Consider the following 26,794-nt stretch of genomic DNA (forward strand, 5'->3'; position numbering starts at 1 on the left):
TTAATTTCACCTTAAACATATCCTGCATTTAGTTACAGAAAGCTGTACTGTAGACATTGATATTGGTTCCTATTTAATCTTAACATTATCTATATTGTGCTGCTTTATGAGTTTTGCTTTCTCATTGGTATTTTCATCTGAGGACAAATAATGCTGCTAGGAGTTATCTTGGTACCATAAAAAAAAATTACTCCAGTTACCACACCGTAAATGCAAGCCAGTGCAGGTGTTAGTATGTTTATTCCAGCAGCACTGAACAAAGTCCCAATATGCTTTACATGCATTTTTAGCATTGCAGTGTTTAGATTTGTGTATGAGGACAAGTCAATTCGCTATGTTAATGTTCACGTTAAGGACTATTATAGAACTGTAAGACCTCTTCCAGGCTGCCACATCCTGTGATTGCTTTATCTGTGAATCAGTATCTTAAATGTTTAAAGCAAACACCTGCAAGGGATTTGTGGAGGAAACCGGGGGCAGAAGCAGAAAACCCCGAAGAACAATCACGGTTTATATTTCCTCAGTTTAAACAATGAAATAAGGCTTTGAAAGAATTAACTCAAGCCTTCTGTTCTTGTGGTCACTATTCACATGATCTGTACTTTTTTTTTTTTTTTTTTGAGTAGCTATGACAAATCTCTTTATGTGTGCCTTGGTTTTCAAGATGTTTCGGTTGTTCACTGAAAAAAATACATTTCTATAGATGTAAACGTGGGGGATATGAATGCTGGAATCTTTTCTGTGGTGATTATATTGCTTTTGCTACCAGTAGCCCAGCCAAGAGGGCTGATTCTGAGAGCATTTTCACAGAAAATCAGTGAGTTATAACCAGCCACACCTGTGTGACCCAGCTGGCAGCCTCACTTCAGAGTACAGCAGCCGTAACACTTTGCTGGCAGCGAGGGAACGTGTTTACTTGGTGTAAGGGCACTGCGGATCAGAACCATGAATTCCGCTTTAAAGCAGTGGCTCCGTGCTACTAAGGGGAACAAGGTGCCTTTATTATCCCCCTGTAACCCTACAATTTTATTTCTGTGGAGGCAGGGCCGCTCAGTTTGCTGTTTTTTGCAGCACACCGAGGACAGCAGCGAGCTGTGCGAGCAGCGCGGCGCCTCGCCTCCCGCGGCTCCCTCATCCCAGAGGGCGCCGCTCCCGCCGCCCGTATCCTTCCGCCCGGCCCATGCTGCCAGGCGGCCGTTTAACCGTCAGTTTTCAAACCAACGCCCCAACGGGCGAAGAAACGCCAGCAGCGGCCGGGGGTGCGGGGGGCTCCCCGGTGACCGCCCCACAGCACCGAGGCCGCGGGGCCCTGGCCGTGAGGCGCGGTGCGGTGCCGGGTGCGCGCGCAGCCGCCGCGCGGGGCGGTGTGGGGCGGGGCGGGCGGGCGCTCATTTCCTCCGCGGCCGCCATTTTGTAGCGCAGAGCCCCCGCGAAGAAAGAGCGGGCGGGAGCGGCGCGCGGGGCCGCGCGGCCGGCAGGAGCACGGGGAGGGGGGCGCGGGGCGGCGGCGACCACCACAACAACCACAGCCACCACCACCAGTACCGGCAGCAGCAGCAGCAACGGCGGCGGCCACCCCCGGCCTCCGGAGCCCCGCTGGAGCCGGCAGCGCGGCGCGGCGGCGTTTCGCCCTCGATGTGACGGGCGCGGCCCGTGCAGCTGCCGTGCCGGGAGAGCGGCGCCTCCGCACCGCGGGCCGCAGGTGAGTGCCCGGCCCCGCCGCTCTGCTCCCCCCCCGGGGTGGGCTCCGAGCCCTACGGCTCCGTCCCTCGCCTGGCCGGGGGGAGGAGCGGCAGGGCCGTAGAGCCATTTTGTGCCAGGCCCCGCCGCCTCGCCGCGGCCTCCTGCCGCCGGGCCCGGCCGCGGCCTTCCCCGGGGAGAGGGGAGCGGGGGCGGCCCGCGAGGGGCCGGGACCGGGAGTGGGGCTGGGGGCGGCGGGGCCCGGCCGAGGCCTGCGGCTGCGCCTGGCGCGGGGCCGGGGCGCAGAAGGCGAAGGCGGGGCCGGGCCGCAGCGCGGCTGCTGGGGGTGCAGTCAGCACGGGCCGGGGGGTCGGGGCGGGGTGGGGCCGCCCTGTGCGTGTGTTTTTATTTTTTTAGGAGCAGTTGGTTCAGGTGTAACTAGTAAACCAACACTTCGCATACACCTAATATTTAAATACTTAAATTCTTACCTCTTCCTATTTATATCCTGTGTTTCCCAAACACCCTACCGAAAGGCATACCCGCTACCAGAGCTTACAAAACTACAATGCGCTTTCTCTATTTAGTCTCCGTATTTGAATTGCAATAAAAACCCACGACTTGATGAAATTCTGCAAAAGATCTGTTAGTACCCATGACAACGTCAGGCACGGCATACAGTTTCGTGTTGTTCGTTGCTAGGAGCAGATGTAGGAGTGGTGTGTAACAGCTTACATTTCTCAAAAATCAGGTGCTTAATGAGGGTAGTACGGTTAAGCTGTTCATTATATAAATCATGGAAAAGCAGGCTGTGTGGGAACAGTGTTTTCATCGGTTCCTGTTCCTGTAGAAAAGAGCACTTTGTCATGTTCTTGCAAAATCTGAACTGCATAGCAGACGGATCATCGCTCTTTCAGGGGGCAGATGAATGATGAAAAGCATCTCGCTGCACAGCGCTTGAAAAGTTACGATATTAAATTCAAAGAGCGAACACTTTAGTTGTCATGTTATTGTCTGTAGTTTCTAAATGTATCTGCTAAAGAACAGAAAGAACTAAGGCAAATCACTGACAACTGAGTGATATAATCCGCCTGATGCTCGTAATGCTGCCAGAGAACACTGAGTTCAATGGTGGAAACAACCTAGAGCAATAATAGATCCCGAAGCTTTTTGGAAGTTTCTGTATGTCCTCAAACTGTTGCACAGGAGTAGGGATGTGAAATTCACACATACGGAAAGAATACTATTATTTATCCATACACGTGATCAGCCTAAATTTTCTAAAGTAACTTGTTGAATACACGTACTTACAGTAAGCTTTTTAGTGGCGGTATTTTTTTTTTCTAGTTCTATTGCTACAAGGGAAAAGAAATGACAGTAAGACTAACTTCTGTAATACTGTGGCCTGTAACTTCTGTCTTCATCACTTCTGTTAAAGGATCTTATCTGAAAGCAAGAGAGAGCGTTTGTAAAGAGGTTTGTGTAGCCTGGTCTGATGCTGTTGTGGAGGATTAAGTGCTGGAATTGTGTGCTGGGTATGGAGATGCAAGGTAGCCCAGCCTTAGATGGAGCATCAGACTTAATTTTTTTTTAGTCACAATTGTGGCAATGCTCAAGTGTTCATAGTTATATGCTGCAGCAGGGTTCATGAGCCAAGCGATTGGGCAAACTCACCTTTTTTGGTATTTGTGTGCTTCTGTTCCTTTTTGAAGGAACATGCAAATAATGGCATCAGCTATGCATGATTTAATTGATGCTAACTGTAGTTCTGGGAAACGTACAAAAATAATGTTTGTTGCCCTGAAGGACCTGATTCCAACTGAAGTCTTCAAGGCTGCTTCCAAACACTTAAAAAAAATTTTAGAATCTTTACTCCTTAAGAAAAGTATAATGGGTGAGGTAGGCAACCTAAATATAGGGGACTCCAGCATTCTCCTTCTTGAGCTATTCTGTCTTAGTGTGAATGACTGAGTTCAGCACAAGCAAGTTTGTGTTACTAGCCTCTTGTGCGTACAGGAGGTGAAACAGGAGCTGCAGCCAGAAGTTAAAGCAAAATGACTGAGCAACTACTGTGGGAGGAGAGGACTTTTTGCACTGGGGAAGCAATTCAGTGTCTGTGCTGAAGTACAGGAACAGGAAGCTGCCACTCATCAGCGAGATGCTTCTGCTGCATGCTTTTAGAAACTTCCCCACGTATTCTGATGTCAGCTTTTATTTTATGGAGGGCTTGGAATCTGTTTCAGCTGTGTACTGTATGTGGTGTGTTGTTTTTTTTTTAATGATATTCTTACTTGGTGGAATACTGTGTATTTGACAATGGTTAGCATAGGTTGAAGGGAGTATGCTTCATTTGGCATGTATTTGTCTTATGGGCAGTGGCAGGGCTCTTAGCACTTGCACTAAGTATCTTAGGTGCACTAAAAAAGGCACCCAATGAATCGATTTAACTTTTGCAAGTCTTTGAGAAAAGTTTTTTTTGTTTTTTTTTGACTAAATTGTTTGTTCATTTTTTTTTCTTTTGTGAAGCTAAGTGTTGGCTACCAAGGAGTTGGCCATGCCCCTTTTCTGGTACATATCTATTGCAACAATTTTACAAGTCTGTCAAATCCTCAATATTTGCAATTTTTTGTTGGCATATTGCAAAGGTGCATGCCTCTAGTAAGCTTGACTTCACTGTGAAATATGTGCTTGTGATGCTGTGTGTTTATGATCTTTTTGGGCTTAATATTTTATGTTATCAGTGATACAAAGTATGTATCCATTAGAGGTAAGGAAGTATGTCCAGTAAGTCAAGGAAGCGTGAACAGTTAGCATAACACAATACAATCCTGTTATAGTGCATACACACAAGAGGAGTTGAATTTGATGATGTACCCAAGTCATTTATTTGACACACTACCCTTACTGAGAAGGTAAAGGGTTTTAAGTTAACTGCTTAATGCTTCCTATTTGTCAGAATCTTAAAAATGAGTGTTTAAAAAGAACTTGTTACTTTGGTATAGTCCAAATATTAGTGGTAGTGTTCTCAAATCATTAGCTTTATTCCAAAGAAGTATTAAAGTAGCAGCATAATTTGCTTTTATCACTTCTGTGTTATGCTCTGCCTTGTAAAAGGCAATGGCAAATAGTTATGGGCACATAGGAAATGCCAGTTCGTTGATCTAAACAAATATGGGCAAAGTTGGGTAGTTCACCCTTAATTAAATAGGAAAAATTGATTACTGATAGGCTTTTTAGACACTAAAGAAAGTCGTCTTGGTTAACTTTTAGGGAAAAAAATAGTCTGACTTTATGTCTAGATTACAGCGGTATAGTTGTCATAGTACTGTATTGTACGCTGACTGTGCGTTGTGGGGAACCAGTATTTTACTAGTCTGATATCCCAAACAGATGAAATTAAGACTGGAAATGCAAATGTGTTACTTGCTGAGTATTTCACATCCAGTAGTAACTACACTAAATGAAACTCCTTTTCTTTCCCTCCCTTCAGAGTTCACAATGACGAATGAAGAACCTCTCCCGAAGAAGGTATGTTTAAAAATACTTCTGTGACACTCCTTTCCCCCCACCCCCCATTTTTATGACAGCTTGATAAATTGTGCTTCTCCTTTTGCTCCACAGGTTCGCCTTAGTGAAGCAGATTTTAAGGTTTTGCCTAGAGATGAGCTTATCCTAAGGTATAGTGACAGAGTTCTTCTTTTGCAATGCTTTAGCAAACTCTTGAAGATGTCACCTCCCACTGCCATTGTTTTTAACGCTCTTGTTCTGGAGACCCACTTAGCCTTCTTGTGATACATTTTCTGTAAGATTTTCATAGTCTGAAATGTTTTCATTTATAGTTTGGGGGGAAGCACTTTCTGTAGGAAGAAAATTCTGAGCAGTATTTTCTAATCCATGAGTAGGAGTTACTTTTTCTTTATTTGTGACTTTAAAAGACAAGGTTGCTTACATTCCTTGCTAGATAGCAAGTTACTTTTAAACATCACAAAAATGTCAACTGCTTACTCCTACTGTGTTTTCGGTTATCTTGGTGCATTTAGTTGTCTTTTCAGCCTGTTCAGATGCTAACAATAAAACGTTAAAAATGAGATTTTCCCCTAGAGCTTGCTTAAAGAAGAGCCTGGTTATATTTTTCTTTACCTTACAGAAAGTCAAGGGCCACCAGGGAAAATGAAATAGGTGATTCTGTGATAAAGACCGCTTGCTTTTTTAAAAAAAAAAACAAAAAAAAACAGGGAGAGAGACCAAAGTTTGTTTTACAGGATTTATATACCTGAATTTCCTGATTGATAAAGAAGGAACTAAGTAAAGTAGGCATCTGCAGGTCATTTGTTTATCTGCTTACAATAGTTTGTGCATTTGAGTAAACTTTAGATCTTGGCTCTTTGTACATTGTAAATTATTTGCATTTAACAGTCTCTCCAGTTGGTTAAATACTGTCATCTCATAAATGAGTTAGACTTAAACTGTAGAAACGTGAGGATACAAGAAGTATAACACTTTGTTTGATCAGCTAGTCCCTCTTTTGGGGAAACTCCTAGCTACTACTGGAGTGACTTTTTTTTTCCAGTGGGATCAATATAGTCATTCTTCATATGTTTCTAACTGGCCTCAGGCTTCATCTGCTCAAATACCTGCTTTTTGGGTAGTAAAGAATAAGGTTTTCAAATAGTAGGAAAATGCTTCTTTGATGTTAGGTGATTTCGGTCTTAGGAACCTTTTACAGAAGTTTTCATACTTAGTTTTCATACTCAAGATTGTCTTAGGGGAGTAGCAGACTTGAAAGTCTCCAAAGCTATGCTCAAAATTTCTATCAAAGCATAGCTTCTGTGTGGTTTGAATCCTGATTGTATGAAGAAAAAAAAATGTTTTCCAACTGTAACCAGTTTGTGTATTGCAATGGTTACTTTCTGCCCTAGAAGAGATTGATTTCTAGGGTTTAATAAAGGGAGAATGCGGCAGAATCTGCCCGAGGAGGTAAAGTCTGACAGCAGCTAAACTGAGTTAATGAAGAGAAAGGAGGGAATTTGCTGGTGACAGCTGTGTTGCTATTGTCTTCCTCTTAGAGTAAACAAAGCAACTTCTGTTCTTAAAAAGGTCTCCTTATTGGTTTAAGGACAGTAGCTGTCTGTACTTACATGCCACTTTGGCCATGTTTCATTTGTTAGTACTCAGCAGTGTTAAGAACACTTCTTTCTCTTTCATTTGAGTACATAACTAAAGGATGTATACTATGTTTGCTTTTCTTTATGACTTCACGTGAAACTGGTAATTAACTATAACTGCTAACTTCTTGTGTAGGTTGGAATAAGATGTTACATCATAGTGTATATTATTTTAATCAAAAGCACCTCTACTACTTTCAGACATAGAAAGAAAAACCTGTGTTGACCACCAGTATATCATCTTAAAATAAGAGTTGGAATTTGTCTTTGGTCAGTGTGTTGGCAGGACAAATCCTTCTAAGATACTGGTGTATGTCATCCGTGGTTTTGGTATTATATGCATCATCACCCCTGTGCAATTTGCACTGGTAGAATACTTACATGTGCAAGGTGCTGTTTCTGTCAGTTCCTGTGCATTGAGTCAGAACTTAATTGTTCTTTTCCACAAAGCACGTAGCAAAAGTGAACAAACTTCCATTGACAAAGTGAGCAGGACAAACAGGAAACCTTTCAGTCTAGCCTTCTGGGGATTTCTTTGTCTTATTTGTGGCGATGGGCTCATCTGCTCTTTTCTCCTTCTCTTTAATGCAGTAGGTAGCTAGAAGCCACGCTGTCATTTTGTGGAGGAGGAGTTGCCAAGGACCTATAGCTAAAAAACTGTTTCAGTGTTCCCCTGATGGTTTATCCAAGTCGTTAGTATGTAAAATATTGAAGTACTTCTATTTACACAAGCGGTTCTGATGAAATACAGTGCTTTTACTGACTTCCAACCAGCATGGACATAAAGCCAATCACTTCTGGAATGGCTGAGGTGCAATGCTGCCTTCAGAAATGTTCTCAAGAAACTGTCTTGTCAATATATTTTGTAAATATTTTGAGTTAAAAAAAAAAAAAAAAAAATCTTGGTGATTACCGAGATGAATATACATCAGATATTTCTGTAGTCAAAATTACAACTACAAGTTGGGTTGAAAGGGAATCGGTCCCCCTTCACTAAGGGCCTATCTATGTATCTGCTTATGTTTTGGAGCTTAAGTTACTTGTAGGAATGATCTATCTGATTTATATGGATGTTTTTAAAATTCATTTTTTGTTTTGATGCTTTTAGCTTCATAGATTGTTTTAATGGTTTTTAAAAAACGTAGCATGAAACAAGCCTACTTCTGATTTTTGTCTTTGTTGCTAGCTGTTTTGCCTGCAGTGAGTCAAAAACATTGCTAGAAGAGAAAATTATTCCTGAGATCTTTTGTAGTTGTACCAAAATTATTGAGACCATGCTTGTGTATGAATTTGAAGCTGCTGTGATAAGAAAAACTTCAATTTTTAAGATTTGTGGCTTGATTGTTGGAAGACTTCTCAGTGCCAGTATGGTGCTCAGAAGTTTGTTCTGTACAGTTTCTTAAATGTGAAAACTGTAGCAGTTCATTTCCAAGCACAAGGTTTTGTGCATTTTTACAAAACAAGATAAGTAATCTTGTCTGAGGTGTCACCTTTCTAGAGGAGTAGGTAGGCACATGACTTGTAAATCCATGACATGGTCTAATGAGCTCTGTGTTTTCTCTTCCAGGATTTCAGCCCTTGCTTAAATACTAAGGCTCACTGAGAGGTGACCTAGAGTTATTAGAGTTATTACCTCTGACTTACTTGGTCACCACAGGCCACATGTTTTCTTTCTGATGGTGGTCTGTTCCATCTGCATAACTTGTGTTTCAGTTCACTCACTCTTTGTATAGCTTCTGTTACCAATCAAGAGGTCGCAGTTCTCAGAGAACTATTATTTTCAGGCTGGGGGACATAACTCAGAAGTTAATCGTTCAGCTGTATTTGAAGACCAGCTTTTTTACTCTCTTATGTAATTCTTTCAAGACAAATACAGGTTCTTTTCAGATTTGCTATTTAGTAGACTGTTTCAGTTGCACTTTTTGAGGGTTGACATAGTTAATGTTGAACTTTTAGTGGTCAAATTATGAAACCTTTGTTTCTAACTATATTTGTTTTCAGAGCAGAGAGATGCTGAATTTAAGGATTAAGTGGGAACACTGGTGCTCTCCTACAGAGCTTTGAAAGAGTTAATTCATGCTGATTTCTTCTTCAGCTGAAGAGAGAAAATTTTCTTGTTGCCAGAAGGAAGAGACCATGTGCTTGCTTTTGTTTTTCACACTGATGTGATCTCACTTGCTGTTATAGACCAGATGTTTTGCAGGCCCTTTACTGGGCTGCTTGAGTTCACTGTAACATCAAAAATAATGTAGGTATTACAGTTTTGTTTGAGGTGGTATTGTTTTAGGTTAGGGAGGTTAAAGTAGAGTGGTTACGATGGGTCTGGCACAGAATAGGTGTGGAGGGAAAGAGTAAGTTGAGAGGGAGGGAATAGAAACCATTCCTTTCTGTAGTCTCTAATAACTAAATTATTAGATCAATTTATTTCATGTTCTGGTATTGTACTGTAGCGAGGTATACACAATTAGGAGTACTTCTTGTAGAACACCATCTCCAAAATAGGAAAACCCTAATGAATACCAACCACCATCACCACCTCCCCTCTCCCCCCCCCCCCCCCAAAAAAAAAAAACCCACCCACAATCCATCCTGTGAACTTTGTTGGCAAGGCATGTAATGGTTAGCTTTACTCAGGACTTTATTTGCTACTGATTTGATGGTTTGTACTAAATGCAATGCTGTTTTTAAGTGTGAGGTTTTTCTGGATGGATCATTTAAATAGCATGCCTTAAAAGAGTTATTAAACGGATAGCAGGGCAATAAATATTACCAGCGTGGTCTTGGTTTAAATGAGCTGGAGTAACTAACAGACTGCAAGTTACACTGTTGTAATATGCTTCTGCTTGCATTGCTGCTCGCCTGGTAACAGATGTGTTGTCCTTGTGTTATGGTTTCTGTTAGAGTTTTGTTTTGGTCTGCTTTGAGAACGAGAGGCATCTTAGGTACTTAGCACAGATAACTAAGTCTTGGATTCTAATATTAGATATATTACAAGAATTTTTTAAGGTGTAAATTTTAGGTGGTAATGGACAGCTGTATTTTTATCCTTTTGAGTTGCAAAGTGGATTTTTTTCTGTAAAACTTTTTACCAAGTTACGTATCTCTTAATGTTTTCTGATTGTGATACAAATATACTCTGTTTAGGAATGAAATGTCTTGATTTAATAAACTAATCTTCAGGAAAATCTTTTTCTTTCTGCGATAGGTGGAAACAGTATGAAGCATACGTGCAAGCTTTGGAGGGCAAGTACACAGATCTTAATTGTAAGTTTGTAAAGTTTCAAAATGGTATTATTTACCCGAATGATTGTATAAAGCAGAGTGGTCAAGTAGTGTTTATAATTTCTGACAGTTCTAGAAAGATACTCTATTGTCACATTATTATTAAAAATAACAGTAATATTTCCTTAGGAATAGACAGTTGTGGTATTTGTCAGAAAAATCCCTGTTCCTCCTGGTGTAAGCTTTGCAGTTTTCTGAGCCATTTATTTTCTTTGCAGATCTTGCATGGCTTCTAAATTCTTTTACTGAATCTATGGGACCATCTGTACCTGGACTGCTAGGAAAAAAAAAAGACCCAGAACACAACCCCACAAATATATGTATTTTCAGGATTTGTGCAATAGGAAGGAAAAGTTTTTGTCTACCAAAATACTTAGAATGTTTGTCCTTTCAGTATTTCCACAGGATTGTAAATCATGTGGGAGGGGAGATGGTGTTTGTAGAGTTAAAGGTGTAAAATTAATATCCAAGTGATTTTTATCTCATTTGGGAAGTTGAATTAGCTATTTGAATGTCAGTTTTAGGTAGTCTTAAAACTTTGGTCTACTTCAGTATTTCAAAAAGAGAGAATATGAGAAAACATCAGCATACTCTTAAATAAGAGTCTGAATACATTCTGGAAGTGACTGGATCACCAGTCCTAAGTCATGCAAAAGTAGCATCAGCAGCTAGAAGCTCTCCTGATTTCTATTCACCTTGTCAGTCAAAATACCCAGAGTCTTGGTGGCAGTGATAGCGCTGCTTTTGAAGGTTTTTTCTGCCAGTCCAGGCAGATGTTCCTTGTTACCTCTGTTACATCCTTCATCTATTGCCGTCTCTCATCTGAGTTTTGGAGAGACTAAAGTAAAGCAAATGTAAGCAGTTGATTTCATCTCAGGGAAAAATGTCCTAATGTAGATAGATTTTTTTTTTAATGTCCCCAGTTTCTCAATTTTAGAAACTCTAATGCGTAACCAGCATTAGTTATCAGTATTATTGAATTATCTGCAACAAAAAATAGAAGTAATTGTCCTGAAGTGAGTTGTGATGTTCTTAGTTCATACTTGAAGTACATAATTCTTGAGTAGTTGGGGGGGGGGAAAAAACCACACAAACACAACCTCACAACATAATTATTCCAACTTTCTATTTTATTTCTGATAGAGTGAATGTATTGTTTGTACCAGGCTGTTCGCACGTTCCCAGTAGAATAATTTGGCCTTCTCTAATATTTCATATATAAACTTTTATAAATGTTCATGGATCAGAACTCTTATAGCTGTGACGAAACTGCCATTTCTGAAGTTTTCCAGTGTCATTCCTACTGTTTACTCTGAGTGCTGAGATCGCTTTGAGAATTGACTGCTAATAGCACTGTTTTATGCACTGTGAATGTGTTGTAGATAACAAGACATTTCCATCTTACCTCAATTTCAGACTGCAAGTAGTAGTGGTAAAGGACAGAGTGGTTGGTTAAATAAGCACTTTAAAAATTAATTCTTGTATAAGCATAGAAACTTTCAGAAGTTTAGTTTTAAGTCTTAAGGAAGGATTAGAAAGACATATTCAAAATCAAGCTTTGTCAAGCTTTTCTAACACTTGATCTTCTTAATCTGTGCTAATTACAGTCATACTTACTTAGCTCTCCTGTTTTTGAATTTGGTTTTTATATTTTTTTAGCTGTCTTTAGGCTTAAACTGTTCATGGGAGGATGCTATCAAATGTACTTTGTTTTATTAATTCTATTAGCTAATGATGTGACGGGATTGAGAGAATCTGAAGAGAAGTTGAAACAGCAACAGCAAGAATCTGCCCGAAGAGAAAATATTCTGGTCATGAGGCTGGCAACTAAAGAACAGGAGATGCAAGAGTGTACTGTAAGTATTTAGAGAGGATAAGGGTTAGCTTAGACTGTTACAGGAATATCTGCCCTTAAGAGTAACCATGTGCTACATTTTTCATACATCTACAGCATTCCAGTTCCTGTGCTTTAAAAATGGTAGGACACTTAAGCTTTCACTCAATCAGTGAAGATAATTTCTTAAAATTTTTTTTAATATTGGTTATTTTGGTTGATTTTTCAGCAGCAGCTGTCCTTGGAAAGGTATTGCAATGCTTGCTCTATAGCATTTAGGAGCTGTGCTTCTTTACCAGAAATGTTACTTCTAACTATCACCGAGTGCAGGAACATACTGAAACCTTAGGATAAGATGTGGTATACTGAATTTTATTTAAGAGTTTTTATACTGGTCTGTATGCTGTATTTGGATAGCTAGCTTCTGCATCCTTTTGGTTAGGTAGGGGAAAAAAGCTACTGACATGATAGGAAAAGAGTTGCTGACTTTTTTGGAGGGAATCCTTTTGAACTTTGTCAGCCTGCTTTGTAGGGTTTCTGATGTTCTTTGCCCTGAATGTCTTTGTTTCTCTCTCCTTTATTTCCGTGGTTTTCTGAGGCTTTCTGTTCAGTTTTGATTCCTTGAAACAGCCTGTTGCCAATCTGGGGCTTCTAACTTTTTGGATCACCTTTTTAACATCGTTTCCACCTGCTTCTTTAACTGGCAGTTTCTGAGAGAAGATTGTAGTAAGTTTCTTACTGATGGTTTGTGAAACATATTCTTGAGAGCTTCTCTTATGAAGATTATAGGCTCTGTGCAACAGCAGTAATAAGTTTTGTTGCTTTTTGTTATTGTCCTCTTCTAGCTTTTCTTCCTTTTTTGCTGTAGGTGTCCAGAACTGTCAGGTATAGCAGTGTAAGGCTTAAATCTGTACGCATTATTTTCACTGCTCCTAAGACTACCGTAAGATGACATTAGTCCGTAGTAAGTACTGGTATGAAAAGAAAACTTGCTTTGCAGTGGTTTAAAAATAAAAATCACAACCACTGAGGTTGGAAGGGACTTGCAGATATTGTCTAGACCAAGCTACCTGCTCAGAGCAGGGTCAGCTGGAGTAGGTTACAGAGGGCTGCCCAGCCATGTTTGCAGTGTCTCCTAGAATGGAGACTACAGTCTCTCTGGGCAACCTGTGCCATTGTTCAACCACCCTCACAGTATAAAGCGTTTTCTTATGTTTAAATGGAATTTCTTGTATTTCAATTTGTGCCCATTGCCTTCTGTCCTTTCAGTGGGCACCACTGAGAAGAGCCTGGCTCCGCCTTCTTTACCCCCCCCATCAGGTATTTATGCACATTGGTAAGATCCCCCTCAGCCTTTCCTTCTCCAGGTTGAACAGTCCCAGCTCTGTCAGCCTCTGCTGCTTTGTCAGATGCTCTAAACCCTTAATTGCTTTCATGACCCTTCTTCATTGGCCTCACCCTAATATGTCCATGTCTCTCTTGTACTGGGGAGCCCAGAATTGGACCCAGCACTCCAGGTGTGTCTCACCAATGCTGAGTAGAGAGGAAGGATCACCTCCCTCCACCTGCTATCAGCATTCTTAATGCAGCCCAGGGGTGAACATCACCCAGTTCAAAGACATTTTGGAGGACTTCTTGGCTTGTATTGTTCCAATGAAAGAACAGCAGAAAAATAAATCCTATTGTGTGAACTGCAAAGCTAAACTAAAAGTTGTTAAATGATTTCATAAATGAACAAAAACTAGTCACCATATGATAAATCTGATATATCAAATAACATGTCCATAAGATAACGTAATTTTAGCATAGTTAACCATGTTTTAAGATCAGTGTTTACATGTTAGATATACCAGTGACACTGAGTTATTTACATAAGCCTTGTTTTCTATCACATCTTAATTGAAAAGGCAGCTTTTATGGTGTCAAGTTGCTTAAAAATGCATATAATAAAATACATATAATACTTTAAAATACATTTTGCATTATTCTTAATGCATTAGTGGGACACGAATGTGACAAGCTTGTAAGTATAAAACAAGCCTTGTGAATTTTAAATGGATGAAAATGCAAAAATACAATACCATATTCAAATAACAGTAGTTGACAGATGCAAGTGCTTTTGCTGATTACCAGTGTGTAAAACAATTCACTAGTTAAAATATACTAGTCCTGTTTTAAATAGGGTGTAATGGACTGTCTTGGTTGCTGTTCTAATTTGTGCCCTTCTTTTTAAAAGACAAAACACAGCAAAATCCACTTAACTCATAAAAGTTACCAGTCTTCTTGTTCTTAAAGATCTGAAGGTATGTATGTCAGAGTAGTTCTGGTTCTGTTCCATTCTTTTGTAGGAACAAGATGGTAGTTGAGTACATACTTGCATCCTCTATTGGGCTCTGCTCAATCTAGCTGCAGAGTACCTGGGTTTCTTTTGAGCTAGGAGCTTACAGAGTCCGGTGTTGCAAACTTCCTTTGCATAGCTCATGGCTAGCTAAAGGGCTCATTTGCAGTTTGAGTTTAACTCGAGTGCCCCATCGTCAGCAACAGCCTTATTCTACCTTCCCCATAGCAAGAACAACTTCCCCTCTGGTCCTCTCCCCCAAACCCCACCCAAGAGAGGCTGCTGTCCTTAAGGATGCACAGGCAAGGTGTTGACTGCTGTCTCTACATGGAGCTTTACTTCTAGCAGGGGTGGTGGTTGCTACTTCAAGGACAGGCTTTGACCCCCACTCTGAAGCTACTGCTTAGCTACTGTAGTGGACAGGTATTTGGAAATACTTGATCCTCAGAGTTTTTCCATGGAACTGGGACCAATAATGTACGGAAGCTTCCCGTGGATGCATTTGGACTGTGGTACTGAGATAGTAATTACTCTCCATAACTTCTTGTGGTTTAGGTTACAACTCTTGTTTTTCTTCATTATTGAGTTTCTTCCTTTCTACTCCTACTCCTTTCTAATCCTTTCTTATAAGAAGGATTTAAATCTGTGCTTATTTAGATTGCTTGCACTTCTTAAGCATCTGTTTTCTGTTTGAGTTCTTGATATCAGACGGTCTGTTCTGTGTCAATATCTTTGGACAACCTTGGCTGAAAGGCGTCAGCTGTTCTCAAGACCGTGAGAAGCAGAGGTGTTGAAAGCAGTTGCCTGTCTTAACAACAAAAAATCCACCCAAACAAAAACCTGCACAGCGTGCTGTCCTATCTAGAATACTTCATTACTTTCTTGCCTTGGGTTTAGAGCAAACAAAGATAATACAAAGGTTACAGGCTTTTGAAAAGTATAAGGAAGTGTCTGCTTTTATGTTTGGAAACATGAACAGCCGATAGGTGTTTTGAGTGTTAGAACAAGAGTGTCTTGGAGTCTGGCAATGGTCATGACTATGCCTGTGTATGTAGCTCTAGCCCGAGGTTGAGCTGCTGGGCCTGTCTGTATGAGCGCAGATCACTGATAAACCAGGGGTTTCACTCTCTGCTAGTGCTAGCCCTCACAAAGAACAGCAGGCTGTTGAAATACTTCTGTTAGTGCAAACATCAGAAACTTCAGTGGGTATAACAGTAAATTAAATAAATAACTTCTTACTCAATGAGTATCACTTTGTACATTTGTTGAGATGAAAATCCTGTAGGGATAAAATGCTATCCAAGAAATGTTAGGATAATCTTACTTCGGGCTTCTGTTTTTTAAGTAATACTTGTGTGGGTGGGTTCTTGAGTGCTGTATTTCTTGAAAGCATTTTTTACATAGTGCTTTGCTCCCTTTCTGTTTCTTTCTGGACACAGACTACTATGTTTAAAGTTACATTGAAAAAATGCGATGATTGTTTCAAATATATTTCAGTAATACTAAATGAATGTGAAGTAAATTTGAAATATATTAGACATTTCAATAACTTTGAAGATCACATATTTGAAATAAAATTCAAGAATTGTTGCTATTTGTTAAATACATTAACGTGAGCTCTTCCTAAATCATTAAGTGGCTGAGATTGCTACTGCACATTTTTTAAATAAATAAAGATGTTTGTACTTATATTTTCACTATTGCTGTGTGAAAGATTTGATAAACAGTAGCTATATATACAGTGAAATGGTTAAACTGACTGCTTTTGACTGTGCTGCTTGTTTGAAGTAAAGCAAAGTGCTGGGGGAGACTTTTCCCTTAGTTTTGCTGGTGATGGCTTGTACTATTCATCAAATTTGTTGCTGTCAGTCTGGTCACAAGATTTGTTGGCAGCAGAAGGCAAAACCCTTGACCTTGAATTAATGTTTCTTTTTTCATCTTGTGTAACTTTGTTTACTTCTTGGTGACAAATGTGTAATAAAAGGAGCATAATAAATTGAATTTCAGAATGAACACTGTCAGTGCAGGCTGTTGTGATTTTTACTTATTAGCTGGGTTCGAAACATGCACTAGTAGTCTAGTCTGTGCACTGCTGTGTAGTAGTCAGTTTTAAGATTGCCTGTTGTGATGAGATAAAAATTTGAGGTGCTTTCAAAAAAATTAATCCTGTTCAAGTATATTGAAAATTTTACTAATGAATGCTGGTTTTAAAAGACAATCTCGTAGTTACTCCTGAAACTTCTATGACTATTTGCAAGATTTTTCTTATTGCAAGTGAATCAAATCAACTAAAATGTGGTTAATTGATGTATTAATGTTTTTAAGAAAAAAAAAAAAGCAAACTTGCATTATAAGCAATTCCTTTTTTTTTTTTTTTGGAAATGTGGTAAAAACTTTTTTTTTATAGCTGCTTAAAAATGCTATCAACAGTAACTTTAATGTTTCAGAATAAATTTTCATTAAAGTTATATGGGAATTAGTCATCTGTTTTAAGCAGACAATTCTTTGTATATTTTTTCCTCAAAAGACTGCAGGCAGTTTTAAAAGGGAGGGCAAATTACAATGTTCCAGTCATTTTTTGGGTGAAGGTAAACTTACGTGTACAAAACAAGTCAGAAGATTTACTTAAAAAAAAAAAAAAAAAAATAAACTGCCTTGAAAGTAGCCTTGGCAGGGAGGTTGTGCGAACATGCATATTGATAGAGCCCAGATGGGCAAAAGTGATTTTTATCCTCCCCTTTTCAAGTTAGGACATGTTCTTACAACGTTCTTCATGTCACCTTCAGAATAAGTACTTGGAATTGTATCTGAATGACTATAAAATTGTATTGAATGATATACAAATAAATATTTTTTCTTATTTTGTACAGAATCAGATTCAGTACCTCAAGCAAGTCCAGCAGCCTAGTGTTGCCCAACTGCGATCAACAATGGTGGACCCAGCCATCAACTTGTTTTTCCTAAAAATGAAAGGTGAACTGGAACAGACTAAAGACAAACTGGAACAAGCCCAAAATGAACTGAGTGCCTGGAAATTTACGCCTGATAGGTAAACAAAACAAATACTCCCCAGTCAAGACTTCCCTGACAGTCCCACTACGAGAATGCTATGGTGGGACAGCCAAGTACTCGTTTCCACACCAAGACTCAGACGTTTTGAGGCAAAAGCCACATTCTTATACTGTCCAGCTTGTAATGCTTAATGTAAAACTTACCAGATGAACCTTGTGTTTCAGCTTTTTTCTCCCCCTTTGCTTCAGAGGCCTGACGGCGTCGGACTATTCTGAAGAAATGGCCATCTCCGAAAAAAAATCTTTTCTAGAACATGTAGACATTTGCAAAATTGTTCTATTTGAAGAAAATAGAGGGAAAAACAGAAGTCTTAAGTCTGTGGCACACTGTGTCTACAGACAGTTTGGAGGAGAGAGAACCTAGAGATTATAAATCATGAATTGAACATGTAAAATTCCCGTAAAATGTAGAAATGGAATATGCTTCGCTCTTAACCTTGAGCCTAGTGACTTATAGACACTGTAAGTCAGTTTTGCCAATAAGACTGTGGACTTCCTGCTTGTTCACTGAACTGCTGGGTCAAAACTCAATGAGGTGAATTTTGCATTAAAGAGTTTACTTGCTAAACAGCTCTGAATAGCCATGAGCGCTATTTGATATCACGTCAGTGGTAGTGTATACATTTGACTGTTAAGCATCTGGGCTCCGCAGCACTTGACGGAGCCTTAAGTCAATGTTGCTAAACAATAAACTGTTCTCTGGATGGTTGGTAATGCTGTGGACGCCTCAAAATTAGGACTGTACAAGAATGTACGTTCTATCTAATTGCAGGTTTAAAGTTGTTGGAAGCAGTATATATTTGATCACAACTAGCGTGTATAAGAAAAACTAGTTGTGATAAGTATTTCACTGCATGTTTTCATGCAGAAATGAGACTTTTTTCGATCTTATATATTAAGAACTGATCTCAAGTGCTCAATACAGAAGGCACACAATGGCAACTGTTTTCAGTGTTGGTGGGGTGTTTTTATTCCTTTGTACACCTGTTTTTTTTTGTATTGCACTTCTATATAAAATGTGCCTTGAAATAGTTGTAATATATAGTTCAAGGAACACTACTGGTTATACTGTTGTATTGTGAAACTCCTGGGATGAACGAGAATCGAACAGATTGTTATTTCTGCATTGTCTCGTTCTCTGAAGAAAAAAAGACACTATTTTAACAAGCCACAAAAACTTAAATGCATGCATTTTCCTTGGTGGAATCAGTGAAGGAACCTTTGCTACTCTATTGATGCCTCTGTTCTTTTGTCCCAAGTTACTTGTAAGAGTAGCAATTGGGGACAGCTGGGAGTGCATGTCTGAGGTGTGTAAAGTGAAATGCAGATTTGGTATAGCATTTGTGTATTTTTTTTATCTTAGCAAATTGAGTTCTAGTAAACTAAGGTTTTGGTTTTTCTAATCAGTTGGGCAATATTTTATGACTCCGTCTAATTCTAGAAAATTCAGTTTTAAATGAAAAAGATCCAGCTGTCACAGAAGGTGATGTATTCTGTTTGAATGATTTCTACTAAAATGGCACTACATATTTTTAACTTAGAAGTATCTCAACTGTTTGTGCTTTAGATGATTAACATGGGATTGAAGAGTAGTGTACTTATGCAGATTTATTTTTTTGCATGAGTAACGATTTAACAGCAAAAGAAAAGCCTTCAGAAAAACTTTCTTTTAAAAAGTGATACATCTGGAATGATTTTGCTATAGCAGTATCTAAGGTTTTAATGATCTAGCATCAAAACAGAGGTAAGACTTGCATTAATGAATTGTTAATTGTGTTGCCAAGCCATTTGTAAAGCTCACTATAATGTGCGGATAGAGGCATGCCATGCAGATTGCTTGTTTAACTTGGAGTTCAAAAATTATTTAAATATCTCTAGATAGAGGCTGGTTGGTTTCCTCAAGTTCTCAGGCTTTAATCGTGTGTGTGCAACTGAGACACAAGTTACTACCAATTTCCTTCAAGCAAAAGTATTAAAAGGACTTCGTCACTTCCATAGCTACAATATACTTCCATATGCATCATATAATTTGAAGTCACACTGGTGTGAATGTGGAGAATTCATACATGCAGTAGCTGGAGTAGAGAAAATTAAGTTTTATTTCCTGGTAAAGAATTGAGGCTATTTTCATAACTGGTTCTGATTTTTACTTTTTCTGGAAAGGTAAAGATATGATGATGTGAAGTGTTTATAGTATTTTCATTCTTTGCCCTCCTTAGCCCCACGCTTTGTTTTAATTGTCCATCCTTATATGCAACTAGTCTTGTTTCATGTCACCTGGCCTAGTTCTTGAAAGAGCTGATGCTCCTATTCAAATCCCTCACTGATGTTCTTGAGGTAACATGTTGACTGCACCCTTAACCAGTGTTAATTCTGGACCTTACCCATAGGTAAGGGTGTGCAATATAATTGCCAAATGCGTGGAGGGAGAAATAAAAGGGTATATAATCAAAGGAATGGCTGTACCAAGCCATTTTAACCACTTTTATACGTACAATATATGTTTGGATTAAGAATTAGTAGAAATGCCATTTGCAAAAAGTCTAGTTGTCTTCTGAAACCTAACCATTTAATTCTTACAGGTTTTGCTGCATGTATGTTCAAATGGATTTGTGAAAACTATGCCAAACTTAGTTTTAAAGTTAATAGGGATTACTTTAATAGCTACTGGATTTGATATTCTTGCATGTGTTGTATTTTATGTAAATTGCAAGGGGAGTTTATTTGGTGCAACACTAGTTTAGAACATCTGGAAAAGTGATGGAAAGAAACAGCATTATAGGTAACTATGCAAATTTATATACAGGTAATAAATATTTTACATTTTGGCAGGAGCTAACGTGAAGGAATTAATGGGATTTTAAAATCGTCCCATTTCCAAGTACCTGGTACTTCATAATTCTGCAATTGACACTGTTTTTTGAAGGAGAGAAATGTTACGTGTCTTCAGCACTTTGAACTTACTTAACTTGTAGTGATGAATATAGTTACAGGAGTCTGCAAATGCCTGGAAATCATTGCATGTCTGCCTAAAAGCTTTTGGATTATGTCACATTGGTCAGTCTCCAAAGCGGTCCTGTTTTACACAGAATGAACATCTGTCAGAAAACTTGCATCTTAAGTGTGTTACTTGGATTGTATTAGATCAACACAATTTAAACTTCAAGGACCTGGCATTGGACATCACATCAAGAAAGAAAACAGGTTGCTGCCTTTAGCAGAGTTACAGGCTTCCAGGACTTTACACAGCCAGATTCCTTCTGGAGCAGCCCATCTGAAAGATTTGGGAGAGCCAATTGGAAAATGCTTACTGAGGCAGTCTTGGCAGAGCTTAAAAAATTGTTTAAGGCTTGAATGCTTAAAAGGTAGTCAATAAGGGAAATTACGATTTCAAATTCTTTACGTTGCTTGGGTGTATTGGTTGCAGGAGAGAACCATGGCTGTGAATCACAGTAGCAGAAATTTCCTACTCTACGTTCTTAATCCTCAATTTCTGTCTATTTTTTGTCACTTAAAAATTAAATGACTACCTTAAAAAAAAAAAAAAATGCAAGTCCTGCCATTGAATTCACAACAAACCTGTTTAAGTTCTTGTTTTTTTTTTTTTTTTGACAGAGCCTACGCTTCTGTAGAAAGACAGCTTCATTATGTTGCTCAGCCTTATAAAAGAACTGTTTGTGGTTGCTATTCTGACTTTGGCAGACAGTCATGAAGGACTTGAATTCTTAACCATATTATGGAGTCAGCCATATTGCCTATATATTAATTTGCATATTACTTCCTATAATGCTTCAAAATGCAAATTTATTCATGAAGATTAAAGATGTGATGTTACCTATTTAGTAGAAAAATCTTGCCAGTTCAAAACACTTTTTTCAGCCCATTTGTTTCAGGAACTGGATATTCTAAAACATTACCCATGATCTGAATCTGTCATCCTGAATAGAGTATCACGTATTCCTTAATTTCCTGCCAATTTACTTTGTCTCCATGATGCAAGATGTGCTTAGCGAAAGCTGACTAGAGGAATCTTGAAACGAACTCTGTGCACTGCTGTCAAATACATAAATGGAGTTGAAAACTATGCATCTCATTCTTTAAACAAGAGCACCTGGACAACATTCAAATGAATGTCTTAGCCTCACAAAGAAGAAACGGATGTCACTATAAAAAATGAACGTAAGGTTTATATTTTCCCCCAAACAACCTTCTTCTATTAGTAAGTTCTGCTAGTATGATAAAGGAAGAAGGTTTTTGTTCATAATTAGATTTACAAGTTTTTATGCAGTACTTAATCTTTTCAATTACAAGGCACATCTTTAATCAAATATTTAACTCCATTAAGAAATAGCACATGCAAGATTTTGCAACTGATAATCCAGATGTTGGTATCAAAAAAAGAACATATGCTTATTCGTATTTGCAGTAATAAAACTTGCCTTCCACTTTATGGGACAGCGACAGAAGATCAGCTGACATTGGAACAGCATGTGGTAACTATAGGGAGACTTTCTGCTATGACAATTATGTTGAGGCATAATGTTCCTTGAATTGTGACATGCAGAAATTGCATCTCCTTCTTGTCTGTAATTGTGATTGAGGAAGATTACTGAAGGTTTTGTATTCATTTTGTGATAGATGGCTCTTTCCTTTGCAGCCAAACAGGCAAAAAGTTAATGGCGAAGTGTCGAATGCTTATCCAGGAGAATCAAGAGCTTGGAAGGCAGCTGTCCCAAGGACGTATTGCACAGCTTGAGGCAGAGTTGGCTTTACAGAAGAAATATAGTGAGGAACTTAAAAGCAGTCAGGATGGTAAGGGATTTTTTTAAGAAAATGGAAGTTGCCTTGCACTTCTGCTAGCTTAATGTTCTAATGATATGGGTACTGTAAAATTTTTGCCAGAATTAAAGGGCAGTATCAAGTAAAATATGAGCATCGTAAGTCTTCACTGGTAGCCGTAATTTAAAAAAAAAAAAAAAAAAAAAAAGACAATATAAACCTAACTTTGGGGTGCTGGTGGGATTTGCAGCTCCAGTAATTCAGGGTTTGAGTATGGAGCTGCTGGGTTTTGTGCTTTAGGTCTTGCTGTTTAATAGGGAATGTTAAGGTAAGCATGCAATGAAAACAATGCTTCTTTTTAACTCTGACACATTTTGGAATTATGTGAAGAAGGAAAAAAACACTTTAACAAACACTTTAATATGTGAGAATAATAGAAATGCACTTTTTGATGAGGTAACCGGATGAACTAAAATGTCCCATTGTGTTCACTGTCCAAATTCTACAGCATTATGAACTTAAATTGAAATTATCTATAAACTCTGACCTCATGCGTAACTTAAATGGAGGGGAAAATGCAAATTAAAACTTCAGTTGAGAGTTCAGCATAGAATCAGTGTTCTTTGAGGTGCCTGATGGAAATACATGCTTTTTTGGTTGAAGGTTACACAACACGTTATCTGATTATTACACTAAATCTTGAGACAAGCTATTTAGATGTTACAGTGTTAACCTGGAGATATTTGTTTCACGACTGATGCCTCAAATAGCATTGACTTGATTTGGCATTTGTCTGAGTAACATTCTGTATGTTTAAGGATAAATATTTTCCTGTAGATCATATTTTTGTGAGAAAATAACAGGATGAAGTGATACATAGTAAGGAAAATTCTTAAGGTAAATGATTCTGTAATTATGTTGGAGTAGTTAACCTCTTGCTTTTCAACTACTCTTTAGATAATAGTTATTTTAACGCACCAAGATGATCAAATTCATAACTGGAACAAATACAGGCATTCTTTAAGGATTTTTGCTCTTGAGTGTAGCTTAGTAAAGTAAGCTTCAGAATTGAAATATGTTCTTAGCCTCTAGTGCTTCTTCTCTATATGAATGAAGGCTATGGCAATCTTACAGTACAACTTTTCCTAGCTATTTTTTTGCCCATAGCAGTGAGAACACTTCAGGTTTCTAATTTTTTACATTAATCAATTTGCGTGTTATTTGCTCTGTTGTGTCAGTGATGCAATTGAATTCAAGACTCAGTGTTCCTTTTTCAGGACAAATGTGTTCTGCTCCAACATGCACTCCCAATTGTGGAAGATTTTTCTTTGTACATAAGAATTCCACAGGGTGTTTGTGTTTTTGTTGATAGAAGTGTCAACAGAAGTCTACCCTATTTGTGTCCCATTAAATAGAAGTGGTAAGAGTTGAAGATTCTTAGAAATGTGACTACAATCTTTTTTTATTGTATAGGCTTTTGTCATCATTCAGACCTATCAGATAGTGATTTAGTTTGTGGTCACTTTTACAGTATTTCTGCTAAGATTTTACACTTCAGGTAAGTAGGTATGTTAGAATTCAGTTGCAAAGCATTAATTGTTGGAATTGAGCTGCTTTCCAGATATCCTCTTTTCTTGTCCAGAAATCAATTTCTTCTCATACATTCTAAGTTGTAGTATGAAAAGTATGTAGGTGCCAGTTCCGCATTTCCTCCTTCAGAGGCAGAGTATCAAAAATGATGCATATCTGACGGCTGAAAAAGTTGAAAAACTTCAGCATAACGTGTTGTTACTGTGTTGTGATTGTCTTGATGATTCAAGCTGCATAACGGTTATTAAGTATTTGCAACAAATGTGTTTTCTTTATATAGAGTTGAATGACTTCATCATCCAGCTTGATGAGGAGGTAGAGGGTATGCAGAGTACCATTCTAGTTCTTCAGCAGCAGTTGAAGGAGACTCGCCAGCAGTTGGCGCAGTACCAGCAGCAGCAGTCCCAGGCCTCCAACCCAGGTACCAGCAGGACTCCATCTTCTGAGCCTACAGACCAGGGAGAGGCTGTGGGTAAAGACTGCAGCCGCCTGGCTAACGGACCAAGCAATGGTAGCTCCTCCCATCAGCGGACGTCTGGGCCTGGATTTTATAGGGAGGGTAGCAGCACAGAAGATGACTTCCCGGCTTCTCCAGGGAATGGTAATAAGCTGTCCAACCACTCTGAAGATAGAACTGGTAGAGGAGGTGGTAGCTACATAAACCAACTCAGTACTGGGTATGAAAGTGTAGACTCTCCCACTGGCAGTGAAAACTCTCTCACTCACCACTCAAATGACACAGACTCCAATCATGATCCTCAAGAGGAGAAAACGGTGAGCATGAAAGGTAACAGAACTGTGGGTTCTCGTCATGTCCAGAATGGTTTGGACTCCAGTGTAAATGTGCAGGGTTCAGTTTTGTAACATTTTTCTGCAACATTTTTATACAGTGTCATTTAAATTGGGAGAGGATACTGTCCAGAAGCCGTTTAAATTAGTGCATACTTGTCACAAATTTTGCCTTTTTGTGGGTTTCTTTTTGCTTCAATACCTCTGCCACTTTGGAAATTTTAACAGTTAATTACGTTGAATGTTGCTAAAAAGACGTTTGTGTAGCTCAAGTTATTTTTATATGAGTTAATGTGAAGTTGAAATGGAAATTATTTCCATAAAGTATAACATAAATGATGTCTGTACAAATCTGTGTATATCTAGAACCTGTGCTGTGTAAGGGCATTCTTACTCATACTGTTATACTCACACCACCTTCGAGATTTGTCATAATAGCTGTGGGTTTATGACTGCCAAGTTTGCCCAGTACAGTAGTTTTATCACTAAAAGATGGACTTACTGAAGGAGTCCCGTAGTAGTTTCAGTGTTAATTACAGTTTTTCCCACCATACATCTGTGCATTTTCTCCTTAGGTGACCGAATGTTTATGGATTGTGTGCATAGTTACTCAGTTTTTAAGAACTGTTGTATCCTGTTTATGCATATTGCTCTGTGACTCCAATATTATCTTACCTGTACTGACCAAACCTAAATAAAAACTTTTAATAATGTAATTTCCTCATGGTTCTGCATTGGCTTACCTGACTTATTTGTATGGAGTGTGTTTACAGTACTTGCTTCTCATTGACTCTGTTCCTATGCCAACACCAGTTGATACAGTTTATACCAAGTACCTGTGGTTATAGGTGTGTATGCTATAGTGTTTCAGGCCAGCCTTTTAGTGCTTATTCTACAGGTTTTCTTATTTACAGATTTTAAAAAAAAAAAAGTTAATAAAAGCGAATCTTGGAGTTGGAACCTGGCTCTTAAAAAAAAAAAAAAAAAGACTAGGAGGTATCCTACAGGTAAATACACAAATTATGACACTTTAAGAAGGCAGTAATTCAGCATTTTTTAAAAAGACAACTCCTTTTTTTAAATGGCTTATGTGAGGGAAAGTTCAGTGAGCTGACTTAAGTTCAGAAATTTAAATATATACTTTTATTGTTGTTCAGTAGCAGTGAATTATGAAATGCTTGGAACCTGACCTTCAGGTGATTTTTGTCTGCCAGTTTTGTGATGGTAACAATAAGAAGCAAGGGAAAAGTCCTGGCTTTTAGCACTGTTAAAGGGAAAATAGAAGTATTCAGCAGCATACTTTTAGGCAGACTTAACTCAGTTTCAACATTTTCCTACCTGAGAATCTTGCCATTACCAAACGACTAATGCAATCCTTTCACATATAATCACTAGAATAATAGTAAATAGCTTATAGCTTTGCAATTCACTGTGGGAACAGCAAAACTTGACTGAAAGTAGTTTATCTTCAAAGTTATAGGAGATACTTGGAAATGTTATCACTGTAGTTTAAAGTAAAAAAATTCCTAGGTTGTAGAAGGGTTCCCATGCTATATGAGAATTAGCACCAGCGATACTGCGGTCCAAGATAAATGGTTATAATTAAAATACTGTTGTTAGTCGCTGTCACATGTGTTGGAAACAAATTAGTCTAGGTACTGCTGCTACTTTAAATTCATAGGGCTCAGTTAAAGATGCTGAAATAACAGTCTCACTGGAAGCATAAAGTCCATTTGCAATATGAGGTGGTTTTGGGGAACATTACTTCAGCTCTTATTGCCTGAAAAATAGTACTTATTGGGCAGTTGGGCATGTAGAAGAGAAGTGACAACATCTATCCAAAAAAAAAAAAAGAAAACCAAACAAAACCTACTAGCATCTGGTGCCCAAAGTAATTTCTGGTTTAAAAAAAAAAAATCCTATATTTTTAGTTGCTGGTGATTTTAGTGCTTTATCACTTGAGTATCTGTAGTGCATGTGTATATATTCCAGTTACTTGTGGTGGAGTATAATTCTTTTAAAACTTTTTTTAACTTCAAAATGATGGTAATGGACAATAACAATGACTTTATCTGATAATACGAATGGTAAAAAGCCTTATGGTGAAATCAGTGGTGGTGGTTCAAATCTGAAGCGTGAAAGCAACTCATTTTAAGAAGATGGCATCTAGTGTAACAGATTAGAAAGATGCAAAATGCTTGGAGTTGCACTAACTGCTATTAGTTGTGCTGTTAAGGTTTTTATTAAAAGTATGTCTTTCAGGCAA

At 38.6% G+C, this 26,794-nt stretch overlaps 1 protein-coding gene across 2 annotated transcripts; it reads left to right on the plus strand.

Annotated features, from left to right (window-relative positions):
• Positions 1-1,383: 1,383 nt before the first annotated feature.
• WTAP (WT1 associated protein) lies at positions 1,384-25,244 on the plus strand. Of its 2 annotated transcripts, XM_027454287.3 has the most exons (9): positions 1,384-1,702; positions 5,171-5,208; positions 5,302-5,357; positions 10,051-10,109; positions 11,856-11,983; positions 13,231-13,281; positions 17,170-17,348; positions 22,028-22,182; positions 24,020-25,244. In XM_027454287.3, the coding sequence occupies exons 2-9, from the start codon at positions 5,179-5,181 to the stop codon at positions 24,601-24,603; spliced, it is 1,242 nt and encodes a 413-aa protein (XP_027310088.1). In that variant the 5' UTR covers positions 1,384-1,702; positions 5,171-5,178; the 3' UTR covers positions 24,604-25,244. The 2 variants fall into 2 exon arrangements, with proteins under 2 accessions (XP_027310088.1, XP_027310089.1); XM_027454288.3 differs by lacking the exon at positions 13,231-13,281 and having other exon boundaries at positions 1,388-1,702.
• The last annotated feature ends 1,550 nt before the right edge of the window (positions 25,245-26,794 follow it).

The sequence above is a fragment of the Anas platyrhynchos genome, chromosome 3, assembly GCF_047663525.1.
Source record: "Anas platyrhynchos isolate ZD024472 breed Pekin duck chromosome 3, IASCAAS_PekinDuck_T2T, whole genome shotgun sequence".
In the NCBI taxonomy this organism is placed as follows: domain Eukaryota; kingdom Metazoa; phylum Chordata; class Aves; order Anseriformes; family Anatidae; genus Anas; species Anas platyrhynchos.

Bases quoted from the DNA above. Each gene is read 5' to 3' on its own strand.
- WTAP (XM_027454287.3), top strand. From the start codon at position 5,179: ATGACGAATGAAGAACCTCTCCCGAAGAAG. The intron at 13,282-17,169 runs GTATTTATGCAC...TATTTTGTACAG, and splicing joins TTCTTTACCCCCCCCATCAG to AATCAGATTCAGTACCTCAA. The intron at 22,183-24,019 runs GTAAGGGATTTT...TTCTTTATATAG, and splicing joins ACTTAAAAGCAGTCAGGATG to AGTTGAATGACTTCATCATC.